Source organism: Bos taurus, chromosome 8 (genome assembly GCF_002263795.3).
Source record: "Bos taurus isolate L1 Dominette 01449 registration number 42190680 breed Hereford chromosome 8, ARS-UCD2.0, whole genome shotgun sequence".
Classification (NCBI taxonomy): Eukaryota; Metazoa; Chordata; class Mammalia; order Artiodactyla; family Bovidae; genus Bos; species Bos taurus.
The window spans coordinates 50,984,855-51,002,057 of record NC_037335.1 but is presented as its reverse complement, the minus strand read 5'-3'; the positions used below and the strand labels follow the sequence as shown (position 1 = coordinate 51,002,057).

Sequence of the window (17,203 nt, the reverse complement as noted above, 5' to 3'; positions counted from 1 at the left end):
GTCAATAAAGCAGAAATAGATGTTTTTTCTGGAACTCTCTTCCTTTTTCGATGATCCAGTGGATGTTGGCAATTTGATCTCTGGTTCCTCTGCCTTTTCTAAAACCAGCTTGAACATCTGGAAGTTCACAGTTCATGTGTTGCTGAAGCCTGGCTTGGAGAATTTTGAGCATTACTTTACTAGCGTGTGAGATGAGTGCACTTGTGTGGTAGTTTGAGCATTCTTTGGCATTGCCTTTCTTTGGGATTGGAATGAAAACTGACCTTTTCCAGTCCTGTGGCCACTGCTGAGTTTTCCATATGTGCTGGCAAATTGAGTGTAGCACTTTCACAGCATCATCTTTCAGGATTTGAAATAGCTCAACTGGAATTCCATCACCTCCACTAGCTTCATTCGTAGTGATGCTTTCTAAGGCCCACTTGACTTCCCATTCCAGGATGTCTGGCTCTAGGTGAGTGATCACACCATTGTGATTATCTGGGTCATGAAGATTTTTCTTGTACAGTTCTTCTGTGTATTCTTGCCATCTCTTCTTAATGTCTTCTGCTTCTGTTAGGTCCATACCATTTCTGTCCTTTATCGAGCCCATCTTTGTATGAAATGTTCCCTTGGTATCTCTAATTTTCTTGAAGAGATCTCTAGTCTTTCCCATTCTGTTGTTTTCCTCTATTTCTTTGCATTGATTGCTGAGGAAGGCTTTCTTATCTCTTTCTGCTTTTCTTTGGAATTCTGCATTCAGATGCTTATATCTTTCCTTTTCTCCTGTGCTTTTCGCTTCTCTTCTTTTCACAGCTATTTGTAAGGCCTCCTAAAACAGCCATTTTGCTTTTTTGCATTTCTTTTCCATGGGGATGGTCTTGATCCCTGCCTCCTGTACAAGGTCTTGAACCTCTGTCCATAGTTCATCAGGTACTCTACCTATCAGGTCTAGTCCTTTAAATCTATTTCCCACTTCCACTGTATAATCATAAGAGATATGATTAAGGCCATACCTGAATGGTCTAGTGGTTTTCCCTACTTTCTTCAATTTAAGTCTGAATTTGGCAATAAGGAATTCATGATCTGAGCCACAGTGAGCTCCCGGTCTTGTTTTTGCTGACTGTATAGAGCTTCTCCATCTTTGGCTGCAAAGAATATAATCAATCTGATTTCACTGTTGACCATCTGATGATGTCCACGTGTAGAGTCTTCTTTTGTGTTGTTGGAAGAGGGTGTTTGCTAATCATAGTTTTAATAAAATAACCACTAACAATGTTGGTAGAGGTTCTAAATACATCTTTATTTAAATAAGCAACTAAATGCTGGCTCAGGAGGACAGTGTATTCACAGCACACATGTCTAGGATTGATAAGGTTCCCTTGGCCAATTTCCTACAGCTGGAGAGCTCAAGCAGATGACGACAACAAGAGTGTTAATCATTTTCCCGACAAGGCAATCTTAGTCACAAGTTCCTGCTAAAAGTGAAATCAGCCCCTTGGGTTTAAAAGCAGCTGAAAACTTTTTCCTCAGTTCACATTGGAATTTCTCCCTTTCAGGTTAAGCACATGGAAATTTGTTTGGCAATTCTTTTTACATCACAGTTTCCATTACTTGCTCCCACAAATCGGGGTTTATCTGATTGTGTGGTAGATGGAAACCTCAGGATAAAATTCAATGGCTGAAGGTTGAGTGAAATTTACCCTGGCCGTGGTTATGAAGAGGGTAAGTGACTGGACCTCTTTGTTGCTCTTGAGTTTATTTTTTCATATGCTAGATTTTATATACTATAAAATGCAGAAGGCATAATCTTGCATTTATAATCAACCATTTAGATGTGTTTGGTGGTTGTTTTTAAGTGATCACAAGCCAAAACCAAGAATTTAAAACACACAATTAGGCATGCATGCCAAAAAAATTGTTTCATTTTCCTCCTAAAAAAAATTATTTCTATTAACTATGCAGTTTATTTGGTTAATTGAACTGTAATTAATATGTCTTTCTACATTGATGGAATGTTGAACTGTTTAGTAAGTAGACTGGAGACAGTTTTAAGTGATCAAAAAGATAAATAATTTTGATTATTGGAACTAGCCAGAGAAGGACCTGAATGGAACATCCCGGGGGAGACTTTAAATGTCAGATACTCTAGCGGAAACTTATTTTATGGCTGTGTGTTTTTATTTAGCAAGATGATTTTATTTTCTTGTTTCTTGAAATCAATTTGAAGTTAGTCATAACAGTTTTATAAATGAAACCTAAACAGATATTTCAATTATTGTTTTTCTGGAAAAATAAAGAATGATATTTGGGTATAATAGAAGTACTTTCATTAGAATACTGACTTTTCTTGCAGATTTCAATTTTGACCTTTAATTAAAAAAAAAAAAAAAATCCAGAATTTCTCTTTTGAGGCCCAGAACAGTCCTGGGCACATAGAAGACTTTGTGGGATTGGCTATTGATTATTTGTCTAGTTTTAAGTCTGCACTTATATTAATGGATATCAGAATATATCTTCTCACCACTTGTATAAAACTTTATTCAGTACTCAATAAGTCAATGATGAATTTAGAAGGAAGTAGAAAAGGGTCTTTATCTGAAAGGAATTTAATTTGCCTCTTTCCCACTATAAACCAAACCTTTCCATTTTGGAGAACTTTAATACTTTTCTGAGTGTTGGAAAAATTATGGAAAATGCCACCTATTTTTTACAGCAACATTGCATCATTCTTGTCTTATGATCCTTTCTGTCCTCAATATCTAGCACAGGGCTTCACACACAGTAGGATGGCATTGTTACTGAGTATTCTTTCCACAAATTTTATGCAGTTCTTGTTTGTGGTTGATTTTGTAGATCTTTTTTCTTCTCTTGTATTTCTTGACTATATAAGGTTTAAAAAATTAAAAATTAAAATTAGAAAAAGAGAGAAGGAAAAAAAAAAAAAAGGAAAAATCCACAGAGCTGCAAAAGCCCAACATAGAGGCAAAGGTTTATAACAACAGTAAAAAAAATGTGACTGAGAAAAAAAAGCTCAAAAGCTTAATTGGATTTGTTAGTGCCAATAAAATTGACAACTACAATGGTGGGGGGTGGGGGAAGAAAGGAAAAGGAAAAAAAAAATCCAAAAGAATCTACAGAACAAGTCAAAAAGTAAGAATAATACATGTTTTTCTTGAGTCACTGCTGTCAGAGTCTTTCCCTCGCTAGGAGTCACAGTCCACCTCACCTCCTTAGGTTGTCCTCCAACACTGTGCTGATCTCTGGACCTGCTGTGGGGGCAGCTCGGATTCTAATCTGGTCCTACTCCTGTGTGTTCTTGCCTCCAATGTCCACAGGTATCACAACTAGTGCATTTTCTTTTGTGGGAGCTCTCAATGGCCTTTTATATATTCCATAGACAAACAGTCTGCCTAGTTAATCATGTGGATTTAATCTGCAGCTTGTACAGCTGGTGGGAAGGTTTTGGGTCTTCCCACTCTGCCCCTGGGTTTCAATTGTGGTTTTTTTTCCACCTCTACATGTGGGTCATCCAGTGGGGTTTACTCCCGAGGCTGCCCTGGAGGACTTGGGTTTGCTCCTGTGAGGGTCATGTTCAAGGTGGTGCAACTGCTTGGCTCACAGGGGTTTTGGCAGCACCAGGTACTCAGGGGAGTTGGTGGCTAGGGAAGCAGGAAATATAGTGTTCTAGGAGGGTATGGCAACCAGTATTGGCCAATGTGCTCCAGTATTCTTGCCTGGAGAATCCCACTCCATGACAGAAGCCTGGCAGGGCACAGTCTACAGGGTTGCAAAGAGTCGGACACAATGGAAGCAACCCTGGGTGCATAGACTCAAGACTTTTTTTGCCTGTGGCAGCTCTGCCACAGTAAGAGTTGAGCATGAAGGTGGTACAATTGCTTGGCTTGTGGGGACTCTGGAGGCGCCAAGTGTGCAAGGACATGAACTGCTTCCACTGCAGGAGTTATGGCCCTATCAGAGTCGAGTCTTTTTTTCAAGCCTCTTGCAGTTGGGGATCAGAAGGCCTCTTTGGCCTTTCTCTGTAGCTCTGCCCATTCAGGCACTTAGAGGGTTTCCTTGCCTGGGGTCCTCTGCTATTGTTCGGCATGTCAGGCACATAGAAGGGCCCCCCCCGGCTGGCATCCTATTCTATAGATCAGTGCATCAGGCACCTAAAGGGGCACCCTGGGTGGGGGTCCTACTCTGTAGTTCAGTGCGTCAGGCATTTGATGGGTCAGCCTCTCTATTGTTCAGCTGACTGATGCTGGCATATGGGGAGAGAGAGCCTATGGTGATGGCTCCATCCCCTACACATGACTCAGCAGTATCACCTTGCTTCCATGGCTGCCTGGCTTTCCTTCACTTGCGTTTTCTACCACGATCTCCTCCCTCAAATCCCCTCAACCTGTCTCTCTTCAGTCAACAGAATCTCTTGCCCTGGGACTTCTCCACAATCCCTAAACTCCAGCCCCTAGCCACTGTGCCCTCCAGGGGGCCAACCTTCATGTCCAGGGTATGTATGGCTGTGGCAAGGACTGTCTGATTCTCGTTCCATTTAGGCTGCCACAGATCAGTTGTTTCACTTTCAGCCTTAAATGTTTCTCCTCTGACTCAGACAATTGCCCTGATGTGGGGATTGGACCCCCGCTTCAGTTCTCCCACCAGCCGAGGGCAGGTCCAGTCCTATGAACACTCCTGTTTTTCCCCCTAGTTCCTTCATCTTACCAAGTTTTGCATGGGTCTATATATTCTTTTCCTCTGGTCAGGTACTTCTGTTTGCTCTCAGCTGGTGTTCTGTGTGCACTTCTATGGCTGAAGGTGTATTCCTGATGTATCCATGGAGAGAGATGTACTCCAAGTCCACCTACTCCTCCATCACCTTGTTCTCCTGCAGTTCTTAATCATGGCATACTGCTATCATCCCTCCTCCCTCCTCCTAGGCTGAACATTGTATTCCATAGACACTTAGTACATTTGTTGAACGAATGATTGGTGATTGGCTCTGGCATGTAGTTTCTGTGAATATGGGTGATAAATTGGGTTCTGAGGGAGATGAGTGAAGGCTGTATCAGTTTGGGATTCTTCTGGTTGTCAGTGACAGAATACCTGACTAAAATTGGCAGAAGCAGAAGCAAAAGGGAGTTTATTGGTTCATATAGCAGTTTAATGATGCACCTGATTTGAGAAACAGCTAGATACTAAGGCACAAAGTGATCTCTCTGTCTGTCTTATCTCTTTCTCTTATTTTGTTCTTAGATGGGCTTTCTCTTTGAGGTTATAGAATAGCTGCCAGACTCTCCAAGAGCCATTTTGTCTCAGATTCCAATCCAATGGGAAAAAAGTAAGTGTCTTTCAGCAATCCTGGAAAACATGAAAGTTCCTCAGAGTAGACCAAGAGTGATGGTAGCCAGGAGGGTTACTGTACTGGTTTCATGAGCTTCTAGGGTGCAGGGGAAAAGCCTCAAGCAGGACAACTGAACTGGAGATGGGGAAAGGAGAATCCCCAAGTGAAAATCCAGATTGTTGCCACAAGAAAGGGGAATAGACACTTGATAATTACACAACAAATGTCAAATGCAAGGTAAGAGGATTACTTCATTCTCTTTTTTTCCATTGTCCTTAACATAAACGTATCCAAAAATGAGTAAATAATTGCTGGGAGAACTCAATCAACTCTTAACTCTATAAGGACGTGCATTAACTATTAAAGAGAAAGCAGCTGGAAAGACAGAAGAAGAGGGCTTCTGAGTTGTTTGAACCCAGAGTCCCATCTAGAGCAGTGACCCTGAAATTTGCTCTATATTGAAATTATTTGGGGGTAGTTCTGATGCTCAGGCCATTCCTTATAAAACATATCAGAATATCTAGTGCTGGGACTCAAGCATCAGAACTTTTAGGCTCTTAGGTGTATCGTGTTATATGCAAGTTGGAGACCCAGTGGTCAAGGGAGATATCATGGAAGATTTAGGATAGTTTTAAAGGTACCTGAAACTGTACCTTGGATATAATAGATCCTCCATAAATACCTGATAATGATTTAAAATAGGAAAAGAACATGACCGGGGGATATTTGTAACTGTTTCCTGTGTGTCTGCGTCACGTTCAGTTCTCAGTATACATTCCTTACTTGATCTTCTTAGTCAAAATTAAAAAAAGCAAAACTCCATTTACAGTGAGGAAATAAAGGTTCAGTAATGCAAAGTAACTTGGCAAAAGGTCAACCAATTAGTAAAACAGGTCTTCGGGGCTCCAGATTATATACTCTTTCACAATACCACAATCTGTGACAAGTTGCAGATGTCAGGCATGAGTTTAAAGGGGAACTCAGCTGTTGGGTGTAGCAAGTAAATTTACCTGACTAAAGAATAGAGTATGGACCAGGCATGAAGGCAGTACTGAAAAATTGGCAGAAGGGGCCTCATCTACAGCACAGGTTGGGAAGCAAGGACCTGTGTGCCAAGTCCAGTCCACCACCTGTTTTTATAAATAATATTTTCTTGGAACACGGCCACATTTGTTTTCGTATTATCTATGGCTGCTTTTGTACTACCGTGGCAGACCTGAGTAGTTGTGACAGATACCATATGGCTTATAAAGTCTAGCCAGCACTTTACAGAAAAAGTTTGACCTAGAGTTTGACCTAGAGCTTATGTTTTCAAGTGATAAGCAGTTCTGAGAATGGATGAAATTGCCATTATAAGTCCAGGACTGATGATAATGCTTATGGCCATATAAGTAGGATTCTCCAAACCTCTGTTCATTCATTCATTCAGTTAACATTTACTGAGCATCTACAAGGTGCCTGACACTCTCAGCTCAGTTGAAATGCAGTGCAATAAATTCTACAGTGAAAAATAGGATTCTAAAATAAGACAGATTTTCTCTCTGCTTCTAGGCTACATGAGGGCAGGTTTTGCTTCTGTTTTTACTCATCATCATGGTCTCAGCCTAGTAGACAGTAGAGGGATCACTAAACTTTTGATGATTAAAATAATGATCAATTAATGTGGTAGAGGTAAACATAGGATGCCAGAGAAACATAGATAACCCAAACTCTGATAGAATGAGGTCAAGTTATGAAGCTGAAGAGGTGGAAGAAGTGAAAGGATAAAAGGCTGCAAGTTGGGGAGGGAAAGGAGCAGGGAGGAGGGAGGGGTTATAGTAAAAGTTCACTGAACCCGTTTTGGACGAGGTCTATCACTGTGGGACTGGACAGAAGGAGAACTATGATCCTGAGCAGCATTTGGTGAAAGAGTTGATGTGATAATGTAACTCAGAAAAATCTATTCAGTTCCCAAATCAGAACCCTACAGAAGCTTCCTGCTGCCTACAGGATAAAATCAAGATTACTTGGTGAGACCTTGAAGTCATCTACAGTTTGTTCTCTGTTGTTTTAATAGTGAAAGTGAAAGTCAAATTCACTCAGTCATGTCTGACTCTTTGCGACTCCATGGATTATACAGTCCATGGAATTCTCCAGGCCAGAATACCGGACTGGGTTGCCCCGTTCCCTTCTCCAGGGGATCTTCCTAACTCAGTATCAAACCCATGTCTCCCGCATTGCAGGTGGGTTCTTTACCAGCTGAGTCACCAGAGAAACCCCAAAATACTGGAGTGGTGGCCTATCCCTTCTCGAGCAGATCTTCTCGGCCCAGGAGTTGAACTGGGGTCTCCTGCATTGTAGGCGGATTATTTACCAGCTGAGGTACCAGGGAAGCCCATGGTTTAACCGTATTGCCCTTAATTCCTTACCTCAGTTCCCACCATCTAGTTTTATGCTTTCTGATTATGCTTTATTCAGTCTTGACTTTGTGCCTTGTAAAAAGACATGTCCCCACATGGGATCCCTTTTCTTTCTCTCTCTCTCCTACTCATTATATAAGATGTAAAATGTACCTAGACTCTTCTTTTTTTTTTTTTTTTCTTTTTGGCATCACCACATGGCATGCAGGATCTTATTTCTCCCACCAGGGACAGAACTCATGCCTCCTGCAGTGGAAGTGTGGAATCTTACCCACTGGAGTGCCAGAGAAGTCCCACAGGTAGACTCTTGACATATTTTCCCACCTACTTCAATCCTCACTGATATGTCTTCTCCAGATCCCACCACATGTTAACATCCAGTTCTCATCTTCAGACACAAAATCAGTACTGCGTAGGAATGCTTTGAGCTGTTTTGTGGGTTAATGCTTTACATGCAACATGAGAATGAAGGTTCCTGGAAAAAGCGGTCATAAAATATTTCCCACATGTCCTCTTAGTGCCCAACAATACTTTATGCACACTTGATATTTAAGTAAACACTTAAATACTTATTGAGTAAATAAATGAATGAGTCAGATGAATAAACAGTTATGAGGTTAGATATGCTGCTAGAAAAGGAAGTCAGAAAATGGATAATAACTAGAGGAGATGCTATAGCACAAGGAAAATAAATAGTACTTTGTGGTTTGAAGTATTCTCAAAAAGTACGGGTTTTTGAGGGAAAGTACTTAAATTTATTTTAAAACATTATAGTAGAAATTCAGATGTGGAAAAATAAGTTTATATACTTCTCATTTTAAGGCACTTTATCATAATCTATAAGATCATGCTCTTTAAAAAAAATCTGTTTATTTCTGTCCCTCTTTATCTTTATTCCTATTGTAATTACTCTACGGCAGCCATTCTAATTCAGTTAATGTGTGTTCTCTTTTTATATCAGTTTTTGTAAACTGTGTATTTTTTGTTTTTTTAGTACATGTTTAAAACATATATTCTATAATACCTTATGGATCTCAATTTGTGTTCTTTTTTAACTAAGTGGTAAAGTTTTAAAGATCTGTACATAATTGCTACCATATAGATCTGTTGTTTCTACATGGGACATCATTATGAACTCACCACATTTTACCTATTTATGCCTCCAGTGACAGAAACCATATCACAATCTCATATTGTTTCTTCATACATCTAGTGTGAGAGTTTATTTTGGTTGTATCTCCAGGAATGGCATTTCTGGATCACAGGGTTTGCATTATTTAATTTGACTATGAAGTACTAAATTTCACTGCAGAATGGTGACATTAGTTTATGTACATGGTCCCTCTCCTCAGCCCCCTCCCTTCCCAAATAAAGCCTCTTTCACTTAACAAACAAACAAAAAAAAGATATCTGCCTGTGGGAACCTTTCCAGACTCTGTCTCAGGGTTTCTATAAACTAGTACTTGGGTGCAACAATAGAATGATCTCTGTTCATTTTCAAGGCAAACCATTCAATATCACAGTAATCCAAGTCTATGCCCCGACCATGCTTCTATGCCAAAGAAGCTGAAGTTGAACGGTTCTATGAGAACCTACAAGACCTTCTAGAACTAACACCAAAAAAAGATGTCCTTTTCATCATAGGGGCCTGGAAAGCAAAAGTAGGAAATCAAGAGTTACCTGGAGTAACAGGCAAGTTTGGCCTTGGAGTACAAAATGAAGCAGGGCAAAGGATAACAGTTTTGCCAAGAGAATGCCCTCTTCCAACAACACAAGTGATGACTCTACACATGGACATCACCAGATGGTCAACACCAAAATCAGATTGATTATATTCTTTGCAGCCAAAGATGGAGAAGTTCTATACAGTCAGCAAAAACAAGACCAGGATCTGACTGTGGCTCAGATCATGAACTCCTTATTGACAAATTCAGACTTTGATTGAAGAAAATAGGGAAAAACCACTAGACCATTCAGGTATGACCTAAATCAAATACCTTATGTTTATAAAGTGGAAGTGACAAATAGATTCAAGGGATTAGATCTGATAGACAGAGTGCCTGAAAAACTATGGACAGAGGTTCAAACATTGTGCAGAAGGTGTTGATCAAAACCATGCCCAAGAAATAGAAATGCAAAAAGGCAAAATGGTTGTCTGAGGATGCCTTAAAAATAACTGAGAAAAGAAGAGAAGGTAAAGGCAAAGGAGAAAAGGAAAGATATGCCCATCTGAATGCAGAGTTCCAAAAAATAGTAAGGAGAGATAAGAAAGCCTTCCTAAGTGACCAATGCAAAGAAATAGAGGAAAACAACAGAATGGGAAAGACTAGAGATATCTTCACAAAAATTAAAGATACCAAGGGAACATTTCATGCAAAGATGGGCACAATAAAGGACAGAAATGGTGTGGACCTAATAGAAGCAGAAGATAGAAGAGGTGATAAGAATACATAAAAACTATACAAATCCTCAAAGATGATGCTGTTAAAGCACTGCACTCAATATGCCAACAAATTTGGAAGTGGCCACAGGACTAGAAAAGGTCAGTTTTCATTCCAATCCCAAAGATAGGCAATGCCAAAGAATGTTCAAGTTCAGTTCAGTTCAGTAACTCAGTCGTGTCCAACTCTTTGCAACCCCATGGACTGCAGCACGCCATGCTTCCCTGTCCACCACCAACTCCCAGAGCTCATGTCCATCGATTGGTGATGCCATTCAACCATTTCATCCTCTGTCATCCCCTTCTCCTCCTGCCTTCAATCTTTCCCAGCTGGGAAAGAATGTTTAAACTACCACATAATTGCATTCATTTTACACGCTAGCAAAGTAATACTCAAAATTCTCCAAGATAGACTTCAACAGTACGTGAACTGAGAACTTCAAGATGTTCAAGCTAGATTTAGAAAAGGCAGAGTGATGAGAGATCAAATTGCCAACATCTGTTGGATTCTAGAAAAAGCAAGAGAATTCCAGAAAAACATCTACTTCTGCTTTATTGATGATGTGAAAACTTTGACTGTGTGGACCACATCTGTGGAAAATTCTTCAAGAGACAGGAATACCAGACCACCTTACCTGCCTCCTGAGAAATCTGTATGCAGGTCAAGAAGCAACAGTTAGAACCAGACATGGAACAACTGACTGGTTCCAAATTGGGAAAGGAGTACGTCAAATCTGTATATTGTCACCTTGCTTATTTAACTCATATTCAGAGTACATCATGAGAAATGGTGGGCTGTATGAAGCACAAGCTGGAATCCAGATTGCCAGGAGAAATATCAATAACCTCAGATTATGCAGATGACATCACGCTTATGGGCAGAAAGCGAAGAGGAACTAAAGAACCTCTTGATAAAAGTAAAAGAGGAGAGTGGAAAAACTGGCTTAAAACTCAACATTCAAAAAACTAAGATCATGGCATCTGGTCCCATTCAGTTCAGTTCAGTTCAGTTCAGTAGCTCAGTCATGTCCAACTCTTTGCGACCCCATGAATCGCAGCATGCCAGGCCTCCCTGTCCATCACCAACTCCCGGAGTTCACTCAGACTCACGTCCATCGAGTCAGTGATGCCATCCAGCCATCTCATCCTCTGTTGTCCCCTTCTCCTCCTGTCCCCAATCCCTCCCAGCATCAGGGTCTTTTCCAATGAGTCAACTCTTTGTATGAGGTGGCCAAAGTACTGGGGTTTCAGCTTCAGCATCATTCCCTTCAAAGAAATCCCAGGGCTGATCTCCTTCAGAATGGACTGGTTGGATCTCCTTGCAGTCCAAGGGGACTCTCAAGAGTCTTCTCCAACACCACAGTTCAAAAACATCAATTCTTCAGCGCTCAGTTTTCTTCACAGTCCAACTCTCACATCCATACGTGACCACTGGAAAAACCATAGCCTTGACTAGATAGACCTTTGTTGGCAAAGTAATGTCTCTGCTTTTGAATATGCTATCTAGGTTGGTCATAACTTTTCTTCCAAGGAGTAAGCGTCTTTTAATTTCATGGCTGCAGTCACCATCTTCAGTGATTTTGGAGCCCAAAAAAATAAAGTCTGACACTGTTTCCACTGTTTCCCCATCTATTTCCCATGAAGTGATGGGACCAGATGCCATGATCTTCGTTTTCTGAATGTTGAAATTTAAGCCAACTTTTTCACTCTCCACTTTCACTTTCATGGCAAATAATGACAGACTTTGTTTTGGGGGGCTCCAAAATCACTGCAGATAGTGACTGCAGCCATGAAATTAAAAGACGCTTACTCCTTGGAAGAAAAGCTATGATAAAGCTAAACAGAATATTAAAAAGCAGAGACCTTACTTTGCCAACAAATGTCCATCTAGTCAAAGCTATGGTTTTTCCAGTAGTCACGTATGGATGTGACAGTTGGACCATAAAGAAGGCTGAGCACTGAAGAATTGATGTATTTGAACTGTGGTGTTGGACAAGACTCTTGAGAGTCTCTTGGACTGCACAGAGATCCAACCAGTCAATCCTAAAGGAAATCAATCCTAAATATTCATTGGAAGGCCTGAAGCTGAAGCTGAAGCTCCAGTACTTTGGCCACCTGTTGTGAAGAGCTGATTCTTTAGAAAAGACCCTGATGCAGGAAAAGATTAAAGTCAGGAGGAGAAGGGGAGGACAGAGGATGAGATGGTTGGATGGCATCACTGACTCAATGGACATGAGTTTGAGTAAACTTTGGGAGATGGTGAAGGGCAGGGAAGCCTGGCGTGCCACAGTCCATGGGGTCACAAAGAGTTGGACATGACTGAGCGACTGAACAGCAAATGAGAACTTATTATTATCTAGTTCTCTAATTTTTGCTAGACTAACACAGTTAAGACTGATATCTCATTGTTGTTTTAATAGGTGTTCCATTGTTTATTAATGAGTTTCAATATCTTCAGTTTGTTTCACTTTGTCTATAAATTGCCTGATTTCGAGATATTGTCTGTTTTTTATTAAGGGAATTCTTGTCTTTTTCTTGTTAATTTTTTAAATGTCTTTTTGGATCCTTTATTTTTATTATTAAAAAAATTTTCTTTTTAATTGATTTTTGGCTATGCTGGATCTTCATTGCTGTGTATGGGCTTCCTCTAGTTGCAGAGAGTCAGGGCTACTCTTCATTATTGTACACAGGCTTCTATTGTGGTGGCTTCTCCTGTTGAGGAGCAGGGATCTAGGTGCATGGTCTTCAGTAGTTGCAGCAAGTGGGCTCACTAATTGTGGGGGCATGAGATTTGTTGCTTTGCAGTATGTGTGATCTTCCCAGATCAGGGATCAAACCTGTGTCGCCTGCATTGGCAGGCAGGTTCTTAAGCACTAGACTACCAGGGAAGTCCTGCTTGCCAATTTATAACTATAGTAAATGTTTACTAAAACATTTTTAAACCAAGAAAATTGGCTTAAGTTGTAACATTGAATTACTTTGTACCAAATACCTCTTACTTTTTTTTTATTATTAAACATTATTTCTGAGTTTGAGAAGATTGCAGTGGCTATGTGGTTTTTTGACCCTCTCAAATCCCCACATATAAAATGTATAGCAAAACAAACAAATAAACAAAAAAAAACCCATGGAGAAAATTTGCAACAGAACTAAATAGACTTCAGTTTCTACTTTGGCATGTAAGGAGATGAGAAGTTTCACTTCCAATGCCACACCAAGAAAAAAACTGAACAAACTGAAAATCAACAACTCTTTTTTGAAGAAATGTCAACAGAAACTTCTAAAACTGAAATGCAGAAGAAAAAGGGAATGCAATGAAAAAGAAAGATATAAAAAATAGATATTTGATCCTATGGGAGAATTAGAAAATGCATAACATACATGTTTCCCAGGTGGCTCAGTGGTGAAGACCCCACCTGCCAGTGAAGGAGATGTGGATTTGATCCCTCGGTGAGGAAGATACCCTGGAGGATGAACTGGCAACCCACTTCTGTATTCTTGCCTGGAAAATTCTGTGGACAGAGGAGGCTGTGGGCTACAGTCTACGGGGTCCAAAGAATCATGTATGACTGAGTACACACACCCACTCACATCTGTGTAATGGCAGTATTAGAAGAAGAAAGGGATAAGCACAGATATTTCCCAAAATTAGTAATAAGTACCAAACCACAGATCCAGAAGCTCATAGAAAAGAAGAAGAATAAATATCAAACTAAGTGACAAGTTAACTCTAGGAAATCCTGAGTAAAATCAGGTAGAAATCAGCAACAACCAGATTGTGGATATTATTATCATCTATGTGCAAGATAGCAGAAAGAAGCAGCGTGGTGGCAGATGAACTGAAAACAAGAGAAACTCAAAGATGCAGTCAGATCATCACTAAGAAGTGTGGTGGGCACTTTGAGAATATCAACTGACCTTGGGAGGGGTTCTGCCGACTCCACCAGTGAGTGAGGGCAAGCAGCCTTGTGATAAAGCATAAAGGACTATTAAGTCCACCCCCATCATCTCTTGAAATGAACCCTCTATGGTTTCTTCTCAGAAGTGCTCAAATGGGAAAACTTGCTGGGAGTGAAAACAATATTGTTTTCATGAGCTTTCCCTGAGTAATCTACTGAAGAACAACTTACCAACCAAAGTAATATGAGATACCTTATCATATCATTGTACCGGCTGCTGCTGCTGCTAAGTAGCTCCAGTCATGTTCGACTCTGTGTGACCCCATAGATGGCAGCCCACCAGGCTTCTCCATCCCTGGGATTGTGAACTCCTCCATCCCTGGGATTCTCCAGGCAAGAACACTGGAGTGGGTTGTCATTTCCTTCTCCAATGCATGAAAGTGAAAAGTGAAAGTGAAGTCGCTCAGTCGTGTCCGACTCTTTGCGACCCCATGGACCGCAGCCTACCAGGCTCCTCCGTCCATGGGATTGTCCAGGCTAGAGTACTGGAGTGGGGTGCCATTGCCTTCTCCGATTGTACTGGCAGTAGGCATCAAATATACTGTATGATTACTTGTGGAACTAATATTATGTGAATATTTAAAAGGAAAAGTGTATGTAATGATGACTGACCAAAGAATATAGACATGGTATAAGTATTTTAAAAGGAGAAAATTATGGTAGCCTATGCAAAAGTTGTTCAAATGGCCTTCAGAAGTCATAATGATTAGTGATAGTATTGGAATTGTTTTCTGAGACTGTTGTATGTATGTTTATGTAGAATGAAACAAATGACTACTTAATGGTTATTTAATTTTGTTGCCTCTGTCCTTGAGAACCAGGATTCTCTGTGTAGTTGAAAAGAATCAGATTTAATATAAAAGAAGTTAAATAAAAATCTTTAATCCTAAGAAGTTAAATAAAAATCTTTAATCCTGTATATGGATTGGAAATTTAAGTATTAACTCATAAGACATTTTATCTCTCTACTGAAAAGATCTAGAAATAATGATGAACCAAGCACCCATGGCACCCAGACTCTGGTCTTTCTCTAGATCATTCTGAATAAAATAAACCAGGACTTCTTGGAGAAATAGCTAATTAAAAAAAAATTTTTTTTTAGCCCATACTTTCTTTTTCTTTCTTTCCTTTTTTTTTTTTTTTTTTGCTGTGTCACACGACATGTGGGATCTTGGTTTCCTGACCAGGGGTAGAATCTGGGCCCCCTGAAATTAGAAGCTCAGAGTCTTAACCACTGGACCACCAGGAAGTTAGAGCAGGCAATTTTAAGAAAACTCTGAAAACCTATCGAGAGCAAAAGAGCTATTAAAGACTACTAGGATTATCTCAAATAACTCAGGAGACAGTTTGAAGAGGCCTCCACTGGGAAAGATGAGATAAATTGAATTTCAGTAGCAGTAAGAATTGCTATGAATTGTAAATTAGTTATGTAGCAAACTAATTTTACTACAGTGTAGTAAACTACACTGCTGTGTAAAAAAAAGTTGCTCTGGGATTTCCCTTGTGGTCCAGTGGTTAAGACATCCCACTTCTAATGACAGGGGATGTGGGTTCAATCTGTGGTCAGGGAATGAAGATCCTGCATGTCACAACTAAAAGATCCCACATGCTGCAACTAAGGGCTTCCCAGGTGGCTCTGTGGTAAAGAACCTGCCTGTCAAGGCAGGAGTCTCAGGAGACATGAGTTCAATTTCTGGGTCAGGAAGAGCCTCTGGAGGAGGAAATGGCACCCCACTCCAATATTCTTGCCTGGAGAATTCCATGGACAGAGGAGCCCAGCAGGCTATAGTCCATGGGTCACAAAGAGTTGGACACAACTGAGACCCAGTGCAGCAAAATAAATAAATAAATATTAAAAAAAAAAATAAAGTGTGTATTAGTCACTCAGTTGTGTCCGAATCTTTACAACCCCTTGGACTACAGCCTGCCAGGCTCATCTGTCCATGGAATTCTCCAGGTAAGAATACTGGAGTGGGGTGCCATTTCCTTCTCCAGTCGATCCACCTGACCCAGGGATAAAACCTGGGTCATCTGCATTGCAGGTGCATTCTTTACCGTCTGAGTCACCAAAGCATTAACTTAAAAAAAAAAAAAAAATTCCTCCAGAGCCTTGCTTAAAGCCAGACAAGTTTATCATATTGCAGTTTCACAGAGTCAGGAATTCATGATCAACTTAACTGTAACCTTATCAGGGTCCTTAGGGAGATTGCAGTCAGGCTGTTCAGTGGCAATATGCTTATTGGAATCTGGGCATGGAAGATCCACTTTGAAACACATTCCCACGGCTCTTTTTTTTTTTTTTTTTAATTTTTTAACACAAAAAACATTTTGTTTTGGAGTATAGCCGACTAACAATGTTGTGATAGTTTCAGATGAACAGTGAAGGGACTCAGCCGTACATATACATGTATCCATTCTCCCCCAAACCCCTTTCCCATCCAGGCTGACACATAACATTGAGCAGAGTTCCATGTGCTATACAATAGGTTTTGTTGGTTATACATTTTAAATATAGCAATGTGTACATGAACTTACTTACAAAACAGAAAGAGACTCACAGACTTAGAAAATGAACTCATGGTTGCTGTGGGGAAGGGAATGGTTAAGGACTTTGGGAAGGTCATGTATACATGACTTTTGACAGGAGGCTTACAGGCTGCTTACAACGTGGCTTCCCTCAGAGTGAGTGTGGAGAAAGGGCAGTCTGGTGAGTGATAACTAAAAATGAAAGCTGAAGACTTTTAACCTAATCTCTGAAGTGGCACACCATTACTTCTGCTGTACAAGCATACCTTGTTTTATTGTTTGCTTTATTGTACTTCATAGATAATGCTTTTATTTTACAAATTGAAGGTCTGTGACTACCCTGCATTGAGCAAGTCTCTTGGCTCAATTTTTCCAACAGCATTTGCTCACTGTGTGGCTCTGTGTCAGATTTTGATAATTCCTGCAACATTTCACATTTTATTGTTGTTGTTATATTTGTTATGGTGATCTGTGATCTTTGATGATATGACCTTTGATGTTGCTATTATAATTGTTTTAGGCACCATGAACCATACCCATATAAGACTGTGAACTTAAA

The 17,203-nt window shown here is 40.2% G+C and overlaps 1 protein-coding gene across 1 annotated transcript in view; it reads left to right on the top strand.

The window, feature by feature from the left end:
* Positions 1–1,507: 1,507 nt before the first annotated feature.
* TRPM6 (transient receptor potential cation channel subfamily M member 6) overlaps positions 1,508–17,203 on the top strand; it is a 197,506-nt gene continuing 181,810 nt past the window's right edge. Inside the window, exon 1 of the mRNA XM_059889457.1 lies at positions 1,508–1,701. Coding sequence (XP_059745440.1) covers positions 1,693–1,701 — 9 coding nt within the window. The 5' untranslated portion in view covers positions 1,508–1,692. The remainder of the gene's footprint in view (positions 1,702–17,203) is intronic.